The sequence below is a fragment of the Balaenoptera musculus genome, chromosome 18 (assembly GCF_009873245.2).
Source record: "Balaenoptera musculus isolate JJ_BM4_2016_0621 chromosome 18, mBalMus1.pri.v3, whole genome shotgun sequence".
Lineage (NCBI taxonomy): Eukaryota > Metazoa > Chordata > Mammalia > Artiodactyla > Balaenopteridae > Balaenoptera > Balaenoptera musculus.
The window spans coordinates 22,162,227-22,183,438 of NC_045802.1; the positions used below are offsets into that span (position 1 = coordinate 22,162,227).

The following is a 21,212-nucleotide window of genomic DNA, read 5'->3' on the forward strand; positions in this document are numbered from 1 at the left end:
TAATACGGCATGCCTAGAAGAGAACAATCAATGAGCAAAAAGAGGAAAACAATAAGAATTAAAAGATAAAATTCATATCTCCAACTGCTGTTTAAGACTGAAGAACAGTTAATGTCTTCGTATGTAAATGTTCCCCAACTATAAGTGGAGATTATATCTGACTTCTGACCGTAATGAATAATGCCTTTACTGATTTCTGGTTTATCTTTGTATGTACTACTAACTCCTAGAGAAAGCACCTTTTAGAATATAGCAAGGGAGCACACAACCTTCCATAAATACCCCTTTCTTCAAAATTCTAGGCGGTTATTGTTTAACATGAAAGAGGCTAGGGGATTACATTTCACTCTTGGCTCTTTCCATCTTCCTCTTGCTCCTAAGTATTAAAGACAGATGTTTTTTTTCCTTTTTAGCTCCTTTCTTTTCTTTTTTCTTTTTTTTGCTGCATTGGGTCTTTGTTGCTGCGTGCGGGCTTTTCTCTAGTTGTGGCGAGCGGGGGCTACTCCTCGTGGCGGTGGCTTCTCTTGTTGCAGAGCACGGGCTCTAGGCATGTGGGCTTAAGTAGTTGTGGCACGTGGCCTCAGTAGTTGTGGCTCACAGGCTCTAGAGCACAGGCTCGGTAGTTGTGGCGCGTGGGCTTAGTTGCTCCGCAGCATGTGGGATCTTCCCGGACCAGGGCTTGAACCCGTGTCCCCTGCATTGGCAGGCGGACCCTTAACCACTGCACCACCAGGGAAGCCCCCTAGCTTCACTTTTTTTTATAGGTATCATTCTTCAAAACTATATAAAATGTCTCAAAAAATTGTTTTAGGCATTTGTAATGAACTATTCCATCTCTTTCCTACTAAAGCAGTGATGCGCGTCATTAAAGTAGCTCTTCTACTACAATAGTAATTTTACAAGTAGATTACAACTTCCATGAAAATAGAGATTATGTCATATATTTCATTATGTTTCTCTTGTGATATCTATCACACAGAATTATGCATACAAAAAGAAGTACTCAGTATAAAGCACATTCAATCTCATTATAGATCAGCAATCGATTATAATAGGAAACACTGACTCTGAACCCCAATTAAACAAAACATTATTCCCTCCAAAGCAATTCCATTCTTCTCATTAGTAGACTTAAACTACAAAAAAATTATACTGTTATATTATATTTTGAATTTCAACAATAAAGATTTGTGGAAATTTGTTTTCTCTCGTTATATACATATTTTTATAATAATCTTGATTTTGCCTGTTGACTGGCAAAGTCTAAAATATTTACTATCTGGTTCAGGAAAAGCTTGCTGATCCTGTGACAGGATTGTCATGGAAATGTCAATAAGGAGCATCCAACTGTCTTTTGATGGGAGTAGGTAGTGACGTCAGTGGCGCAGTGGTTAAGAATTTGCCTGCCAATGCAGGGGACACGGGTTCGAGCCCTGGTCCAGGAAGATCCCACATGCCGCGGAGCAACTAAGCCCGTGCGCCACAACTAGTGAGCCTGCGCTCTAGAGCCCGTGTGCCGCAAATACTAAACCCGCGTGCCACAACTACTGAAACCCGTGCGCCTAGAGCCCGTGCTCCGCAACAAGAGAAGCCACTGCAATGAGAAGCCCGCACACCGCAATGAAGAGTAGCCCCCCGGCTCAGCAATGAGGACCCAACACAGCCAAAAATAAATAAATAAATAAAATTTTTAAAAAAAGTGATGGTTGGGCTGAGGCTAAAAGATGAGATTGAGTTAGCTGGGCAAAGGGAGTGTGGATTGGAGGAAGAGTGGTCCAGGCAGAGGGAAAAGCACCTGCAAAGAACTGAAAGCATAAGGGCCTGGCACATCTAGAAATGTGTTCAGAGTGGCTGGAACCAAGAGAAGAGAGGAGGGATCACCAGGGGGAAATGTGGCTGTGAGGTCAAACAAGGTCAGGACTGAAAAGGGTGCCTTGAATTTAGCAAAAAGGTGCCGAGATGATTGGTGGGTGGTCTTCATTTATTTCCACAGTGAAATTGGTGAGAGTGGTCTCCGTGGATTGGCAAGAACAGAAGCCAGAATGCAGCGGGTTAAGGAGAAAACGGGGAGGATACAGAGTTGGTCAGAGAGAAAGAGGAGTAGCTACTGGGGGATGTGGAGTAGTCTTCATGAAGATGGGAACGATTTGAATGTTCTGGTTAAATGCTAAGGGCAAGGAGCCCCCAGGACAAGAGAGGGAAGGGGTTCCGAGTAAAAATGGAAGGATTAGCCTTGGAAGGAGGTAGTTCCCCTCTTCCATTATAATCAAAGGGAAGATGAAAGAGTTGGGTAGAGGTTCGGGAAAGTTTTTAGGTACTGTGCCAGAAAAGTGAGGAAGTTCTCTTAAGATGGCATCTACTTTTTCTGCGAAGTAGATGGAGAGAGTGTAAAGAAGAAAGAGAAGGTTTTAAAAAGCCATGGTTGATCATGGGGGAGGAGACCTGCGTGGGGAAACGTCTGAGGATGGCTGGGTAGAACTGCGGGCCCAGTCAGGGAGGAGACTATAGTTTTTAGCAGCATTAGCCTGTGGAGGGGTGAGGTTTCTTCTAGCAGCACTTGGAAGCCTGGGTGTGGGCTCACCAGGGGTGAACGACTGGATTGATCCAGGGCTGAGTTTTTGTTAGATGGGTTTAACAGAATACTGAATGGGATAAGGCAGTTGAAAACACTGGCAAGAGAAGGCACGAATGGACGGACCATGGAGGCTAAGTTGAGCAGGGACAGAAGTAATTAAAGGAAATTTAAGGCCAAAACGGACTGAGGCAGAGATCACATGGCTCAATGAGACTAAAAACAAAAATAAAAAATAAAAAAATTGTAATGAGAGTAACTGAGTAAGAATGATGGATGAATAAGGGGTTCTGGCTGATAATAAGATCTGAATTTAAATTTTCAGAGATGGGGGAATTCCCTGGCAGTCCAGTGGTTAGGACTCCATGATCTCACTGCCAAGAGCCCGGGTTCAATCCCTGGTCAGGGGACTAAGATCCTATAAGCTGCACAGTACGACCAAAAAAAAAAAAAAAAAAGTTTTCAGAGGTGGAATAGGATCCATTGTGTGACTGCAAATGTGGCTGGGATGAGTGGCGTGAAGGTTGCCGCAGATGAGGAGAATAAAGTCAGAGTCAAAAGAGCCCAGGCTCCACTCAGCTTACACAAAGCAGCGTCTGGAGTATGCAGACTGGTCTTGAGAAAACATCTGCACCCCCGTGTTTTTAACATGATCTCAGGGGACATTTCCCAGCACTCAATTTTCCAGAGTATTCAAATAAAATTAAATTGGTCCATTTCAGACCTGTGTGCTAAATAAAAAGTTTGGTTAAGCCCACTTTTCTTCAACCTTAGTTGAATGGAACCTTCCTTGCTAAAATAAATGCCTAACTTTTTAACAGCTATAGCAGAAACAAGACTTGGAAAGAAACCTCTAGGTGGAAACTTGGCCTCTGCGTAGTCAAAGAATGCAAATTAGATTCAGAAATGGAAGAGTTATTCTTCCAGCTTTGCTCTTTGCCAACTTCAGTCAGTCCCAGGCTACAAATTAGTACAAACATGAAAGGAGATGGATACTCATCACGGAGGAGTCTGAGAAGCATTTATTTGGCAAATACGAGGTGCCTGCTACGTGTTAAGGCTAGAAGACTATAGTGCAATGGTGGAGACAGATATGTCAGCAAGTTATTCGAAAACAGTGTATTAAATATGTGATGTAATTAAGTAGGCAAAAAACCCGTGGGTAAAGAGGAGGGCGTGACAATGCTTGGGAGAGTTTGGAAAGCCTTCACTGAGGTGACACTGAAGTTAGGGCTTGAAGGATGAGGTGGGAGTTTGTCAGGTATGTCAAAAAGAGCAGGGCGACGGCCGAAGGAGCCTAGAGAATCGAAGAACTGCGCAGAAACTCGGATTGGTTTGAGCTCTGAGTCGCGTGTGTCAGGACAGGATGAGAGGCTAGGAAGGCAGGTCGGGGGCTAGGGCGCAGAGCATCTTCTGCAAGAGCCAAGGGCATTCATTGCACGTTAGAAGGCAAGAAGGCACAGAGGTTCGGAGTGCGGGCTTCGCTCTAAGTCGGGCTCCACCACTTAACTGTGTGGTATGTGCAACAGCCTGGGCCTCAGTGTCCCCATTTGCAACACGAAATAATAATCTTTACCTTATACAGTGGCCAGGAGTATTAAATCACTGAATGTGTATCGATCGTTTAGCACAGCGTCCAGCCCATTGAGAACTAAATGCGAATACTTCTTGGTGATAATGATTACCAGGCCAAAGCTCGTTTCTACAGCCCCCACGGCCACGCTTGGGAAGGAAAGTTAGCTCGGGTGGGGCCGCGCCCACTCGCCACTCCTCCGCCCTCCCGGGCCTCGGGACCAGTACTCCGAGAACAGGGCCGGGCCAGAGACGGGGTGGGAGGGCCTGGCGGGCAGGGGACACGCCGCCGCTTACCGGGGCTGGGGTCCCGCTCCTCGTCCTCCGCTGACCCGCTGGCCTTGAAGCCCGGCGGCAGTGCCGGCCCGATAAGATCCCTCGCCATACGCGGTGGCAGACACTGGTCCCGCACACAAGTGTATCCACACCGAGTCAAACCTCCCCACTAGGCAGCCCGCCATACGCCAAAAATGAGGGAAGCTTTTCCGGCCCCGACCAATGACGTAGCAGCCTGCGATTGGCTGACCTGTGTCATTAACGATAACGGAAGTGACGTCTAAGGCTTGCTCCACTTTCGCACGCTGGCTTCCCTAGTAGGGGGATGGCATGGGTGAGCCGGCAAGTGGTTTCGTAACTCGCACGGGGTGTTTTTCAGCTCCCGAGGTGACCCCCACTTTGGAGCCTCTGAGCGACGGTGCCTCGCTGCCGGACAACTGGATGTTCTGGGCGATGCTGCCGGCGCCGCCACCACCGCCTTCGTCGCTTCCCGCAGCAGGGTCCGAACCTTCCTCAGAGGCTCAGCCCCCCGCGGAGGCCCAGAGCCTCCCCGAGGCGCCTCCCCCCTTTGACGCCCAGATTCTTCCCGGGGCACAGCCCCCTTTCGACGCCCAGTCCCCCCTTGATTCTCAGCGTCAACTCAATGGCCAGCCTTCTTGGAATTTCCAGGCTTCAACATCATGGTACTGGACACAGTCTCCTGGTGTTTTTCCTTGGCATCGGCAGCCCCACAACACTCCGGGTAGGTTGTTACTCCTCTCTGTACCACCCCTTACCTTTCCTTTTCCCTTCTTCCCTCTCCTTTTCCACCCTTGTTGCTCTCTCCCCTTCTGATACTGCCTTGCACTCTTGGAGTCTGGTCATTAATGTCTCACAGTTCGTTCCACAGTTATGTTTTTCCTGCCTGTTCATTCAGTTTAACAATTATTTATTGAATTCAAACTATGAACCAGGAAGGGGAGATATAACAGTGAACAAAACATACAAATATCCTTATTTTGAGCTTAAATCTCCTGGTGTAGGAAGACAGACAATAAACAAAAGAAAGCAGTGTGTATTAGAAGGCAGTGAGTGCTATGGAGAGAGAGCAGAGTGACAGGCAGTGCAGTTTTAAATGTCATTGTCAGTCGTAAGTAAGGTGACATTGGAGCAAAGACTTCAGGGAGGTGAGGGATCAGAGCAGTGCATGTATCTGGGGGATAGCGATACAGGCAGAGGGACCTTCAAGTACAGAGGCCTGGAGGCAGAAGCTATAGATCAGAATGGAACCCAGTGAGGCAAGAAAGGACTGAGCCTGGGGTGGAGTTGTAGGCGATAGAGGAAGAGGGCCTTGTAGATCGTGGGACTTCTACTGTTATGATATGTTTAGTGCAGGGGAGTGGCATGCTTTGATTTATGTTTTCAAAGGGTTAATATGGCTACTAATTGGAAATGACAGAAAGGGAGATGAGTTAAGAAGGTATTGCAGTTAACCTGGTGAGAGATACTGGGGACTTGGACCAAGGTGGAGCTCAGGAGGTGATGAGAAGTAGTTGGATTCTAGATATATCTTGAAGGTAGGGTAGGGCCAGCATGATTTGTTGAGGAATTGGATGTGGAATGGGATGTAAAGAGGAGACGAGAATAACTTAAAGTTTTTTGCCAAGCAAGTGGAAGGATGTGGAGGGAGTAGATTTGGAAAGGAGACCAGGAGTTGAGTTTGGAATATGATTTGTGTCAAGTAGAGATACTGCACTGGCTGTTAGCTATTAGTTTGTACTTTCAGGGGAGGTTTGTGGCTAGAGCTGTAAATCGGGGTGTCATTAACATAGAGATCATATTTAAAGCCATGAAATTGTTCGCTTAGAACAATTCAATTTACATTAAGTTGAATCCAAATCAGTGTTTACTGTATGCCTAATGCTGGGGATATGAATGTGCCTAAGACAGTCCCAAGCGAGGTGAGATGGGTTCATAAATATAAATCACAACGCAGTGTGACTGGTGATAGAGACATATAGAAGGAGATTTCAGAGTATGGAGAAAGTTGGGGAAAACTTTTGGAAGAAGTGTATTGGGAGATGTTTAATATTCTGGAAGAGATACTTTTTAGATGGAAGCAAAGAGGTGTCAGTGCAAGGTGAGTTCTGAAGGTTGCTGTGTTCTGGTGTGACTAAAGCATAGTATGTGGAAGGTACAGGGAAGAGCAGGGTGAAAAAATAAAGTGGGATCTCATCGAAGGACTCTAGGAAGCTACTTGCTTCCAGGGTCTTGAGCAGGGTTGTGATGACTGGAGGATTATTTTTGTGGTGTCAGTGTGCAGGGTCTGTTGGAAGAGAGGGCTTAGGAAGTGGAAGCCAGTCTGGAAGGCTGTCACAGTGATCTGGGTGAAAGATCAAGGTTTCAGAGTTGGGTCATGTCAATAAGAAAGGAAAAATATTTGAGAAGAAATGTATTTCACAAGGGTCTGTTTTCCTGGTGTAAAATTGATGCTGAAAGAGCTCCATTAGGGATTTTATGGTTTACATTTCTTTTTACTTTTTAAAAATATTTTTATTTATTTATTTATTTGGCTGCGCTGGGCCTTAGTTGCGGCACATGGGATCTTCATTGCGGCGTGTGGGATCTTTAGTTGCAGCATGTGGGCTCTTAGTTGGGGCACACGGGATCTAGTTCCCTGACCAGGGATTGAACCCGGGCCCCCTGCATTGGGAGCACAGAGTCAACTACCAGACCACCAGGGAAGTCCCTGGTTTACATTTCTAATGTTTGAAATAACTACAAGGAATTTTACCAGGTTAGCTTGTCCATTCCTTTACTTAGACATCCAAAGCATCTATGGACATGTAATCTTACCAATATGTATTAATTTGAAAAATGTTTATTTGGTAAACTAGTCTTAATCTTTGTTAATTTGTTTGAATTGCTATTCTGCCTAGAAGTAGTTTACCACTGTTTTTACTCAAGTATTTATGACATTCTGTAGCAAAATTTTAAATAATTGTATAGTTGCAAACATTTCTGGATCCCTTTTTGTTTTTCAGTTAAACATTCTTATCTTCCACGAAAACATGATGCAAAGGTCAATGACTTCAACATCTCTCCCAGGAGAAAACAGAAAAAAAGGGTATTTTTTAAGATTTTCTTGAATGTGACAGTTTGGTCCCTATGTCACTGTTTCATATCTTGTGTTTCTATCATAACTGTCTCCGTGTTTTGCATTCATTATTGACACAGCAGAGCCTTGCATAAAAGGATCTTTAAGAGTCTTGGCTGTAAGTAAAAACTTCAAGCGAAATCTTTTTGAGAAATAAATGGAGAAATTGTAGAAAAAGAAAACATTTAATTCATTTCAGTACAGTATCAGGAGTAAATATAATGGAGAATTATGATTACAGATAAATGTAAATGTTATTAAACTTCAATGAAGTAAACAAAAGTATAATATATGTAAGTTATACATAATATATATTATATATTTAATTTATTTATTTTACTAAAATATTGGGAGGAGAAGGATGAAATTAAAAGTGTTTGTTTTTTTTAATGAGGAACAACCCCTCGTTATGTTCAGAAACTGAGTCTTAAAATAGGCTTCTTTTATTCTGATGTAGCTTATAATCTGGTCTTTCAACTTTTAAGATGTGTAAATAATTTTATTAGTTTAGAATAAATTGAGTAAATCTACAGCTTGAAATTAGTGCCCTTCATTTTGGCATCAAAACTATGTAACTAATATTAACAAAATATTGTGAAAGTATGTTTATTAACATAATCTCAACATTGAACAATTGGGGCCCTATATAGCCTATCATTGTAATAATCATTTTTGTTTTATGTTTAAACATAAAAATAGTAAATTGGGAATTTAAAAAAACTAATATTTACCTAAATAGTTCTTTTTTTCTCATTCTGTAGTTAAAATATACACACACACACGCACATAACTTGTTTTTCCTAAAAGAAGAAATACTGTTTTTACTCTGAATATTTATTCTTAGGTCATTTTGACATATGCTCTATTAAGTTTTAATTAGATTACCAATTTGAAGTCTACTCACAATTTATATTAGCTTTACTCAGATTTAAAATTTTTTAACAAGCCTGGCTTTTCCTAACGTATTTGTTAAAAATAAAAACAGAATCATCTCTTCATTAGAAATGTATTCAGAAGTTTTTGCCACCTGTAAGGGTTGTGTGAAAAATCAAAATATGTACTATATTTTTACTGATGATTAAAGAGTTCTCACCAAAAGCCTAATGCCTCTTCATTTTTGTTTGCAGAAAAGAAAGGAACCAGTTTTTCACTATTTTTGTGATACCTGTGATCGTGGTTTTAAAAATCAAGAGAAGTATGATAAACACATGTCCGAACATATGAAAGTAGGTTTTCTTAGTTGTCCTGACATTTATTTAGCAAAATGGTGTGTTTGGTAGAAATTCTAAGCTTTCTTCCCTTAAAAGTTTATAGTTTTCATAGAAATGTTGTTTGATGACTTGACAAATTGGGACAGTGACCCTGGGATTTGCAGTTTGCGGGTGGGAAGCCCACTGCTTCAGGAAATGTGAGATGGCAGTAAAAGAGAAGGGAGGTCTGGCGGCTGTTTGTATGTATGCGCCTCCTCTGCTCTGTGAGGGGCTGGGCCTCCCCTCCGGTTGCGCCGTGCGCCTTTGTGAGTTCTTTTTCCTTTAAGGCTGCCCTTGACTCTTTAACCACACAGTGTAATTTGCCTTGGCCCAGCACCCTCTACGGATGGTTTAGACCTTATTAAGTACTTTTAACCAGGATATTTGAGAAGTAAAAAAGTTAAAAAGAAAGTTCTTAGTTTGGAAAGGTTCTCTTTCAGTTTGTAGGCGTGCCCCTTAACTTTAGGAATTAAGAACATTTTACAACATTGCTGATGTCATGCATTCACTCAAGTGGAGAAGTAAATGATATGCGTTACTGTACTATATACTTTGAGAGTGCAGTTCTGTTTTGGAGTGATTTTTGTTTTAGGTATTCAGTGATAACACCACATAGATGGGATGCTATGTAATATGACCAGAATATGTCTGTATATATAGTAGTAAGGTAAGTTTTTTATGGAAAACATTGAATAGCCTTTCTTAAAAATTCTTACAGTGCCCTGAGGTAGATTGCTCTTTTAGTGCACATGAGAAGATTGTCCAATTCCATTGGAGAAATGTAAGTTCTTTTTTTGTTTTGTTTGTTTGTTTGTCTTTTTATTTCATTGATTTATTATCTTCATAGCTCTCTATTTACATAGCCTACTAATAAGTAACATTCACAGAACACTGTACTTTGTAAGGCATTTCTACATCTACTATTCAATTTTATCCTTGTAAGCCACTGTGTAAAGTAAATAAATCTTGGCCCTATTTAACAGATTGGTGAAATGATTTGCCCAGGGTCTCAGAACTGACCCCTGCACTTGAATTTCATGATGGCAAATTCTGTTTTACTATACCATGCTGTTTCAAATTGTTTTGTGTATTCATTATTTCTCTAGCTAACTTTCTCAACTTTGGTTGGTAGGTAATTCATTTGGGTATTTAATATCAATCAAGTATTGGGTGACATTTACTTTGTAACCAAAATGATATTATGACTTTTTTCTTATCAGTAGTACTAATCTAAAGACAAGAGAAAAATTCTTTTTCCTTTAAAGGAAAAGTCATAATAAGGATAGATAAAACCTGCTTACTTAGTTTTAAAATTGTCTCTGCTAGTAAATTTACTTCTGGGTACACAGTCTCCATTATCCCCCATAATATTTGAGATTTAGTCAAAAGCATACAATACGCTTCATGATATTCAGCAGACATTTCCCCCTTAGACGCATGCTCCTGGTATGAAGAAAATCAAGTTAGACACTCCAGAGGAGATTGCAAGATGGAGGGAAGAAAGAAGAAAGTGAGTAAAGAGTTAAAAACTAGTGAAACAATTTTCTTTTACTGTGGCAAGGCTGAGTACTTGAAAATAATGACCGTTCTGGCCCTAAGAACAATTTGGAAAAGGAAATTTGGTCTTTTCTTATTTATTTATTTATTTAAATTTTTGAATTTTATTTTTATTTATTTATTTATTTATTTATTTTAAAATTTTTTGTTTATTTATTTTTTTATACAGCAAGTTCTTATTAGTCATCAATTTTATACACATCAGTGTATACATGTCAATCCCAATTGCCCAATTCATCACACCACCACCACTACCCCTCCGTGGCTTTCCCCCATGGTGTCTATACGTTTGTTCTCTACATCTGTGTCTCAACTTCTGCCCTGCAAACCGGTTCATCTGTACCACTTTTCTAGACACTTCTCTAGTGTCTATACGTTTGTTCTCTACGTCTGTGTCTCAACTTCTGCCCTGCAAACCGGTTCATCTGTACCACTTTTCTAGGTTCCACATACATGCGTTAACATACGGTATTTGTTTTGCTCTTTCTGACTGACTTCACTCTGTATGACAGTCTCTAGATCCATCCACGTCTCAACAAATGACCCAATTTCGTTCCTTTTTATGGCTTGAGTAATATTCCATTGTATATATGGGCCACATCTTCTTTATCCATTCGTCTGTCGATGGGCATTTAGGTTGCTTCCATGACCTGGCTATTGTAAATAGTGCTGCAGTGAACATTGGGGTGCATGTGTCTTTTTGAATTATGGTTTTCTCTAGGTATATGCCCAGTGGTGGGATTGCTGGATCATGTGGTAATTCTTAGTTTTTTAAGGAGCCTCCATACTGTTCTCCATAGTGGGTGTATCAATTTACATTCCCACCAACAGTGTAAGAGGGTTCCCTTTTCTCCACACCCTCTCCAGCATTTGTTGTTTGTAGATTTTCTGATGATGCCCATTCTAACTGGTGTGAGGTGATACCTCATTGTAGTTTTGATTTGCATTTCTCTAATAGTTAGTGATGTTGAGCAGCTTTTCATGTGCTTCTTGGCCATCTGTATGTCTTCTTTGGAGAAATGTCTATTTAGGTCTTCTCCCCATTTTTGGATTGGGTTGTTTGTTTTTTTAATATTGAGCTGCATGAGCTGTTTATATATTTTGGAGATTAATCCTTTGTCCATTGATTCGTTTGCAGATATTTTCTCCCATACTGAGGGTTGTCTTTTCGTCTTGTTTATGGTTTCCTTTGCTGTGCAAAAGCTTTTAAGTTTCATTAGGTCCCATTTGTTTATTTGTGTTTTTATTTCCATGACTCTAGGAGGTGGCTCAAAAAAATCTTGCTGTGATTTATGTCATAGAGTGTTCTGCCTATGTTTTCTTCTAAGAATTTTATAGTGACTGGCCTTACATTTAGGTCTTTAATCCATTTTGAGTTTATTTTTGTGTATGGTGTTAGGGAGTGTTCTAATTTCATTCTTTTACATGTAGCTGTCCAGTTTTCCCAGCACCACTTATTGAAGAGAGTGTCTTTTCTCCATTGTATATCCTTGCCTCCTTTGTCATAGATTAGTTGACCATAGGTGCGTGGGTTTACCTCTGGGCTTTCTATCTTGTTCTATGTTTCTGTTTTTGTGCCAGTACCATATTGTCTTGATTACTGTAGCTTTATAGTATAGTCTGAAGTCAGGGAGTCTGATTCCTCCAGCTCCATTTTTTTCCCTCAACACTGCTTTGGCTATTTGGGGTTTCTTGTGTCTCCATAGAAATTTTAAGATTTTTTGTTCTAGTTCTGTAAAAAATGCCATTGGTAATTTGATAGGGTTTGCATTGGATCTGTAGATTGCTTTGGGTAGTATAGTCATTTTCACAATATTGATTCTTCCAATCCAAGAACATGGTATATCTCTCCATCTGTTGGTATCATCTTTAATTTCTTTCATCAGTGTCTTATAGTTTTCTGCATACAGGTCTTTTGTCTCCCTACGTAGGTTTATTCCTAGCTATTTTATTCTTTTTGTTGCAGTGGTAAATGGGAGTGTTTCCTTAATTTCTCTTTCAGATTTTTCATCATTAGTGTATAGGAATGCAAGAGATTTCTCTGCATTAATTTTGTATCCTGCAGCTTTACCAGATTCATTGATTAGCTCTAGTAGTTTTCTGGTGGCATCTTTACGATTCTCTATGTATAGTATCATGTCATCTGCAAACAGTGACAGTTTTACTTCTTTTCCAATTTGTATTCCTTTTATTTCTTTTTCTTCTCTGATTGCCGTGGCTAGGACTTCCAAAACTATGTTGAATAATAGTGGTGAGAGTGCACATCCTTGTCTTGTTCCTGATCCTAGAGGAAATGCTTTCAGTTTTTCACCATTGAGAATGATGTTTGCTGTGGGTTTGTCATATATGGCCTTTATTATGTTGAGGTAGGTTCCCTCTATGCCCTCTTTCTGGAGAGTTTTTATCATAAATGGGTGTTGAATTTTGTCAAAAGCTTTTTCTGAATCTATTGAGATGATCATATGGTTTTTCTTCTTCAATTTGTTAATATGGTGTAACACATGGATTGATTTGCATATATTGAAGAATCCTTGCATCCCTGGGATAAATCGCACTTGATCATGGTGTATGATCCTTTTAATGTGTTGTTGGGTTCTGTTTGCTAGTATTTTGTTGAGGATTTTTGCATCTATATTCATCAGTGATATTGGTCTGTAATTTTCTTTTTTTGTAGTATCTTTGTCTGGTTTTGGTATCAGGGTGATGGTGGCCTCATAGAATGAGTTTAGGAGTGTTTCTTCCTCTGCTCTATTTTGGAAGAGTTTGAGAAGGATGGGGGATATCTCTTGTCTAAATGTCTGATAGAATTCACCTGTGAAGCCATCTGGTCCTGGACTTTTGTTTGTTGGAAGATTTTTAATCACAGTTTCAATTTCATTACTTGTGATTGGTCTGTTCATATTTTCTCTTTCTTCCTGGTTCAGTCTTGGAAGGTTAATACCTTTCTAAGAATTTGTCCATTTCTTCCAGGTTGTCCATTTTATTGGCATGGAGTTGCTTGTAGTAGTCTCTTAGGATGCTTTGTACTTCTGCAGTGTCTGTTGTAACTTCTCCTTTTTCATTTCTAATTTTATTGATTTGAGTCCTCTCTCTCTTTTTCTTGATGAGTCTGGCTAATGGTTTATCAATTTTGTTTATCTTCTCAAAGAACCAGCTTTTAGTTTTATTGATCTTTGCTGTTGTTTTCTTTGTTTCTATTTCATTTATTTCTGCTCTGATCTTTATGATTTCTTTCCTTCTGCTAACTTTGGGTTTTGTTTGTTCTTCTTTCTCTAGTTCCTTTAAGTGTAAGGTTAGATTGTTTATTTGAGATGTTTCTTGTTTCTTGAGGTAGGCTTGTATAGCTGTATACTTCCCTCTTTGAACTGCTTTTGCTGCATCCCATAGGTTTTGGATCGTCGTGTTTTCATTGTCATTTGTCTCTAGGTATTTTTTGATTTCCTCTTTGATTTCTTCAGTAATGTCTTGGTTATTTAGTAACGTATTGTTTAGCCTCCATGTGTTTGTCTTTTTTACGTTTTTTTCCCTGTAATTCCTTTCTAATCTCATAGCGTTGTGGTCAGAAAAGATGCTTGATATGATTTCAATTTTCTTAAATTTACTGAGGCTTGATTTGTGACCCAAGATGTGATCTATCCTGGAGAATGTTCCGTGCACACTTGAGAAGAAAGTGTAATCTGCTGTTTTTGGATGGAATGTCCTATATATATCAATTAAATCTATCTGGTCTATTGTGTCATTTAAAGCTTCTCTTTCCTTGTTTATTTTCATTTTGGATGATCTGTCCGTTGGTGTAAGTGAGGTGTTAAAGTCCCCCACTATTATTGTGTTACTGTTGATTTCCTCTTTTATAGCTGTTAGTAGTTGCCTTACGTATTGAGGTGCTCCTATGTTGGGTGCATATATATTTATAATTGTTATATCTTCTTCTTGGAATGATCCCTTGATCATTATGTAGTGTCCTTCCTTGTCTGTTGTAACATTCTTTATTTTAAAATCTATTTTATGTGGTATGAGTATTGCTACTCCAGCTTTCTTTTGATTTCCGTTTGCATGGAATATCTTTTTCCATCCCCTCACTTTCAGTCTGTATGTGTCCCTAGGTCTGAAGTGGGTCTCTTGTAGACAGCATATATATGGGTCTTGTTTTTGTATCCATTCAGCAATCCTGTGTCTTTTGGTTGGAGCATTTAATCCATTCACGCTTAAGGTAGTTATCGATATGTATGTTCCTATGACCATTTTCTTAATTGTTTTGGGTTTGTTTTTGTAGGTCCTTTTTCTTCTCTTGTATTTCCCACTTAGAGAAGTTCCTTTAGCATTTGTTGTAAAGCTGGTTTGGTGGTGCTGAATTCTCTTAGCTTTTGCTTGTCTGTAAAGCTTTTGATTTCTCCATCGAATCTGAATGAGATCCTTGCTAGGTAGAGTAATCTTGGTTGTAGGTTCTTCCCTTTTGTCACTTTTATCATGCCACTCCCTTCTGGCTTGTAGAGTTTCTGCTGAGAAGTCAGCTGTTAACCTTATGGGAGTTCCCTTGTATGTTATTTGTCATTTTTCCCTTGCTGCTTTCAATAATTTTTCTTTGTCTTTAATTTTTGATAATTTGATTACTATGTGTCTCGGTGTGTTTCTCCTTGTGTTTATCCTGTATGGGACTCTCTGCGCTTCCTGGACTTGGGTGGCTATTTCCTTTCCCATGTTAGGGAAGTTTTCGACTATAATCTCTTCAAATATTTTCTCGGGTCCTTTCTCTCTCTCTTCTCCTTCTGGGACCCCTATAGTTCGAATGTTGTTGCATTTAATTTTTTCCCAGAGGTCTCTTAGGCTGTCTTCATTTCTTTTCATTCTTTTTTCTTTATTCTGTTCCACAGCAGTGAATTCCATCATTCTGTCTTCCAGGTCACTTATCCATTCTTCTGCCTCAGTTATTCTTCTATTGAATCCTTCTAGTGTAGTTTTCATTTCAGTTATTGTATTGTTCATCTCTGTTTGTTTGTTCTTTAATTCTTCTAGGTCTTTGTTAAACATTTCTTGCATGTTCTCGATCTTTGCCTCCATTCTTTTTCCGAGGTCCTGGATCATCTTCACTATCATTATTCTGAATTCTTTTTCTGGAAGGTTGCCTATCTCCACTTCATTTAGTTGTTTTTCTGGGGTTTTATCTTGTTCCTTCATCTGGTACATAGCCCTCTGCCTTTTCATTTTGTTTATCTTTCTGTGAATGTGGTTTTCATTCCACAGGCTGCAGGATTGTAGTTCTTTTTGCTTCTGCTGTCTGCCCTCTGGTGGATGAGGCTATCTAAGAGGCTTGTGCAAGCTTCCTGATGTGAGGGACTGGTGGTGGGTAGAGCTGGCTGTTGCTCTGGTGGGCAGAGCTCAGTAGAACTTTAATCCGCTTGACTGCTGATTGTTGGAGCTGAGTTCCCTCCCTGTTAGTTGTTTGGACTGAGGCAACCCAGCACTGGAGCCTACCTGGGCTCTTTGGTGGGGCTAATGGTGGACTCTGGGAGGGCTCACGCCAAGGAGTACTTCCCAGAACTTCTGCTGCCAGTGTCCTTGTCCCCACGGTGAGCCACAGCCACCCCTCCGCCTCTGCAGGAGACCCTCCAACACTAGCAGGTAGGTCTGGTTCAGTCTCCCCAGGGGTCACTGCTCCTTCCCCTGGGTCCCGATGCGCACACTCCTTTGTGTGTGCCCTCCAAGAGTGGAGTCTCTGTTTCCCCCAGTCCTGTCAAAGTCCTGCTATCAAATCCCACTAGCCTTCAAAGTCTGATTCTCTAGGAAGTTCTCCTGTTGCCGGGCCCCCAGGTTGGGAAGCCTGACGTGGGGCTCAGAACCTTCACTCCAGTGGGTGGACTTCTGTGGTATAAGTGTTCTCCAGTCTGTGAGTCACCCACCCAGCAGTTATGGGATTTGATTTTACTGTGATTGCACCCCTCCTACCATCTCATTGTGGCTTCTCCTTTGTCTTTGGATGTGGGGTATCTTTTTTGGTGAGTTCCAGTGTCCTCCTGTCGATGATTGTCCAGCAGCTAGTTGTGATTCTGGTGTTCTCGCAAGAGGGAGTGAGAGCACGTCCTTCTACTCCACCATGTTGGTTCAGGCCCACCCATGGAAATTTGGTGTTTTATAATGTTGCAGATATTCAATGGAAAATGACCAGTCCTAATTTTGTCGTTCTTCAGAACTGGTATATAGTGACTTAGGGAGTATCATTACTTGACGTATGATAAACGCACAGCTTTTATTATTGCAGTTTTGATTCATTGCATTCCCTTATAATGTTGGTACTAGGGAATAGGACTGTCAGCTATATTATATGAGGCTATTTGAATGTAGCTTTTGGTAGACCGAATAGGAACTCTTCATAAATAACTGATGTCATAGTGGGACGTTGCTCTTTGAGGGGAGCCACTACATGCCCCCTCTGTTAAATGTTCCAATACTGAGGCAGTGATGGGTGGGTGCTATTTAAAAAAAAATGTATAATGCTTTGCTATGTTTATTGTTTTGATTACTTTAAAAAAGTTGTTGAATGATTGGAATGTGCTAGGCAGAGGGAATACAGCAGTGACAAGATACACACGTGCCTGCCCTTATCCATAAAAAGACGAGAAATGTTTTCCTGTAATTAAAGTCTAAGAAATTTGAGCCTTACCATGTGACTTGTAGCTTTATACTTATTAGGGAAGAAAGCTTAATAGATGTCTAGCTAGAATCTACCAATGAAAAATCCCATGAGGATGCTCTTGTCTCAGGATAGGACCGGTTACCTCATCCTGAAACAGAAGACCAAGTCAGAGCTATTAGGATGGTCAGCAGCACTTTTAAGTCAATAGCTGTTTTTCTGGAATTAAAAAATGAGAAGAGCCTCAGATAGGAAGCGTTACCTTCAAAGGTCAAGAAAGATGCTTAAAAACTTTTAACCAGCAGGTTAAAGTTGTACTTCGTTCAACTTAAAGTTTTCAGCTTAAAGCCCCTGTATGTGTGTATATGAAGAACTGTGTGAAATGTTGCACTGTTATGTGAGAGAGTTAGTTACTGCCCTTTAAAGCTTGAAAGGTAATTCTGAGGAAAACCAGCATAAAGATAAAGATTTAGAACCAACCGAGAACAAATAGAATTCAGTAAATGTGTATGTAACTATCCATTGTTAATACTCTGTAAAGAGTTGGATGAGGTTGAAGGACAATCAGAGGAATTTAATTCTTAAGCAAGTAAACCTGGGTCCAGCCAGTCAGCAGTCAACATGGACTCAATGGATTTAATAGAATTTTAAGAGCATCCTTGGCTAACAAATGTAAGAATCTAGGGTAAGAATCTAGGCCACCAGGAGTAGGGTATACTAGAATGCCTTTTCCTCTTTATCTCCTGGCAGAATCTTATTTATCTTGTAAGACCTGTGTTTTTGTTTTTGTTTTTTTAACATGTATTTATTTATTTATTTATTTTGGCTGCGCTGGATCTTAGTCGCGGCATACAGACTTCTTCTTAGTTGCCGCACACATGCAGGATCTAGTTCCCCGACCAGGGATTGAACCCAGGCCCCCAGCATTGGGAGTGCACAATCTTACCCACTGGGCCACCAGGGAAGTCCCAAGACCTCTCTTAAGTGTCACCTGATTTGTCAATTCTCTTCTTCTTCTTCATTTCCTCTATCTCAATGCTGCCAGAGTGCTAGTCTGTAACAAGATAAGGAACTTGTACCAGAATATAAATCTATACCTTACTTCCTTCATTGAGAAAGTCTTGGTAAGAAGAAAATGTTCAGCTGAACTAAATATATTTTGCTTAGGGACATAGCTGATTTATACCCTGACGTAAGTGTGTGGATTGGCTGCCAGCCCACGGACCAACCTCCCCTAAAGCATTATTCACTACTTCCTGTGTGAATACATAGCTTATTAATAGAAACACAATAGCGTTTGTTGCGTTATATTATAGGTGGCCCTAGTCTTAGACATTTTTGATTCTGCTGCACTTTGCATAGTACCTGGGATTTAGTATTTGGAGAATAAATATTTGTGGACTGAATTACTGTTAAATGGTGCAGTATGGGAAGAACCAGTCTTGGCATTGATAAAGAGCCTTAGCCAATTGCATGGTCAAACTTAGAAGTCAAAGGAGTTGGGACCATGAAGTGATTTGACTTAGTGAAGAATTCGAAGAAGTTCATATAAAGCTCCTTGCCTCCTCTAGGTGGCTTCTTTACAGGTACAGTTTTTTTCTTTTCATGATTCCACTTCACTCTGGGTTTTTGTTTTGTTTGTTTTTTATCTGTTGGGTGTATCTTTTTCTTACTGTTTTGCACAGAGGAATAATCAAAGAAGAAGAGTTAGCTCCACTTCCTGATAGTTAGTTTTTAAAGAGCTGGTGATGACAGTATTGAAGATTATTTCCTGCTAGATGGATTGGAAGTTGCCTACCTGCAAAGGTTTTTCCCTGGTACTTTGCCCTGACTTTGGTTAGTTGGAAGTTGTTGCAGCTCAGTGGTGCCAGCCCCTGCTGTATATGTTTAATTCTTCTGAGAAGAATGATGGTGGCTGCTCGTCAGCAATGATTATAAAGCAACTGAGAAGTTAACTAAGTAAGCTGTTTAATCTCTCAAGTTTTGAGTTCACTTAAGGCAATAGAGAAGTTCTGAAATGAGTTCCTGATTAACCAACTTTGGTTCTTTTATATCTAACGAGTGTTTAAATTAAGTCATTATATAAACTGGGAAAATTGGACCCACTATTAAATTAATGGTAGCCAGCTTCAGTGATTCTGTTCTACTATGTCTCTAACTGTTTTACTCTCCCACAATCCTCCACTCTACCCTCCTCAGCATATAAGAGGAAGGACCTCATCTAGTCTGGAGGAGTGGGGTGTTCCTTGACAAAGGGCAGTTGAGCTGAACTTAGACCTAATTAGGAAGAAATAAGGGAAGGCAGGGGCTAGTGCACAGACAGATTGGCATGAGTATAGGAACTTGAATATAGGTAAGAGATGATAGAAGCTTTTGAAAGATGGCAGTTGTGGGGACAGAGAGAACTCGGTGGATATAGAACATAAAAATGGGCACTGTTTGGTAATTGGACAGTTGTGAGGTTGAGGAGGAAAGAGGTTTTGAGGAGATGTCCAGGTTCCTCTGTGAAAGCACCTTTGTGAAAGGTGGTGCCTGTTACTCAGACAGGGAACCCTGGAAGAGAATCAGGTTTGGAGGTGTTGATTTAGGACATCGTTGAGTATGAGGAGATTCTGAGAGAACTATTTGAAGATGTTGTGTAAGCACTGGGACTCAGACCAGACTGGCTGGAGATAGATATTTTAAAATCATGAAACCATGAATGCAGAAGATACTCCCCACAGAGAGAGGGTAGAGTGGAAAGGGAAGATAGCCTAAAAGGGAGTTAAAACCAACAAGCCTGCTGAGCAAGAGCCAGAGAAGTAGAAGAAAACTCAGAATATGACCTGTCGTGGAAGCCAGTAGAGGGGAGGATTTCAAGAAGGAAGATGTGATTATCAGTGCAGATTGCTGTGGAAAGGTCAAATAAAACAAGAACAAAAAGTGACTGATTTTGTGACCTGTAGGGCCCCCTTGACGTGGATTCCAGATGATTGCTCCTTGGTCCTTCTTCTTGGAGTTTCCTGCCATCTTTCTCCACAGCTCTCTGCAGCTCTGACAGCCTCCCCCATGATTTTTTTTATTTTTTAATATTTATTTATTTATTTGGCTGCGTTGGGTCTTAGTTATGCGGCAGCAGGATATTCGTTGTGGCATATGGGATCTTCTGTTGCGGAGCGCAGGCTCTTTGTTGCTGCATGCGGGCTTCTCTCTAGTTGTGGTGCATGGGCTTTAGAGTGCACAGGCTCAGTAGTTGGAGCACGTGGGCTCTCTAGTTGTGGCGTGTGGGCTCTAAAGTGCACAGGCTCAGTAGTTGCGGCGTGCAGGCTTAGTTGCCCCGCAGCATGTGGGATCTTAGTTCCCTGACCAGGGATCGAACCCACATCCCCTGCATTGGAAGGTGGACTCTTAACCCCTGGACCACCAGGGAAGTCCCTCCCCCGTGATTCTTAACAAGACGGATTGCAGTTGCCTTTGCCACCCTGCCCTTGGCATATATATAGATGGTCCAACAGAAGTGTGTATCCTTTGAATTCTGCTGACTTTTTGAGACTCACAGCTTACAATAAAGAGTTTCATCTGGCACCTTTTTACCTTCCGATTTCCAGTGTCCTTTACCTCCATGCAGTTTCTGCCACTTACTTTCATGGCCACCCTGTGGATCTTATCTTCTGGACTTTCTGCCCCAGAAATTTTGAAGTTGGGCTTACTCCTCTTTGGTCATAACTTTCATTCCATCCAACTGTCTCACTGTCACCTGTACCTGGTCCCGGACTAGTTGAGGCCTCCCACCTCTTATGCCCTTTACCTTCTTTTTCTCTCATTCCCCTTCCGTCTTTGCTTCTCTGCCAAGTTTAAGTCACTTCCACCACTCTCAGCAGCTCAGCTCCCTCATCCCATTGCCCTTCGTTACACCCACCTGGCAAAATCTCAGCTCTGGCTCAGTTGCTAAGTGTTGTTCAAGAAAACCACACAGTTGAAGTACACTCTGCAGGGGAACGCTCAGCAGTGTTGATCACACTTAAGGAATTGACTTTGACCAATGAGGTTAGGCTATTCTGTTTGTGTTTGTTTTTTTTCATGCAAAATGAAAATGAGATGCTAGTATGCATGTATTTCTTAGTTACATAGGTGACTATGTAGAATAAAATTTAAAAATAAATTTGTTAAACTGATTTTATTTTAGCCAGCTAAAATGCCAGTGAAAACAGCACCTTAGAACTGACAGTCAGGGTACTGTAA

The 21,212-nt window shown here is 40.9% G+C and overlaps 2 protein-coding genes across 3 annotated transcripts in view; one reads left to right on the forward strand and one right to left on the reverse strand.

Moving 5' to 3' along the window:
- GPALPP1 (GPALPP motifs containing 1) overlaps nucleotides 1-4,625 on the reverse strand; it is a 29,392-nt gene extending 24,767 nt beyond the window's left edge. For both annotated transcript variants that reach the window (XM_036832065.1, XM_036832066.1), the window contains exon 1: nucleotides 4,442-4,625. In XM_036832065.1, the coding sequence (XP_036687960.1) occupies nucleotides 4,442-4,529 (88 nt within the window). In that variant the 5' untranslated portion in view covers nucleotides 4,530-4,625. The remainder of the gene's footprint in view (nucleotides 1-4,441) is intronic.
- An 89-nt stretch (nucleotides 4,626-4,714) lies between these two features.
- NUFIP1 (nuclear FMR1 interacting protein 1) overlaps nucleotides 4,715-21,212 on the forward strand; it is a 48,238-nt gene continuing 31,740 nt past the window's right edge. Inside the window, exons 1-5 of the mRNA XM_036831974.1 lie at nucleotides 4,715-5,162; nucleotides 7,444-7,526; nucleotides 8,684-8,782; nucleotides 9,525-9,587; nucleotides 10,240-10,316. Coding sequence (XP_036687869.1) covers nucleotides 4,751-5,162; nucleotides 7,444-7,526; nucleotides 8,684-8,782; nucleotides 9,525-9,587; nucleotides 10,240-10,316 — 734 coding nt within the window. The 5' untranslated portion in view covers nucleotides 4,715-4,750. The remainder of the gene's footprint in view (nucleotides 5,163-7,443; nucleotides 7,527-8,683; nucleotides 8,783-9,524; nucleotides 9,588-10,239; nucleotides 10,317-21,212) is intronic.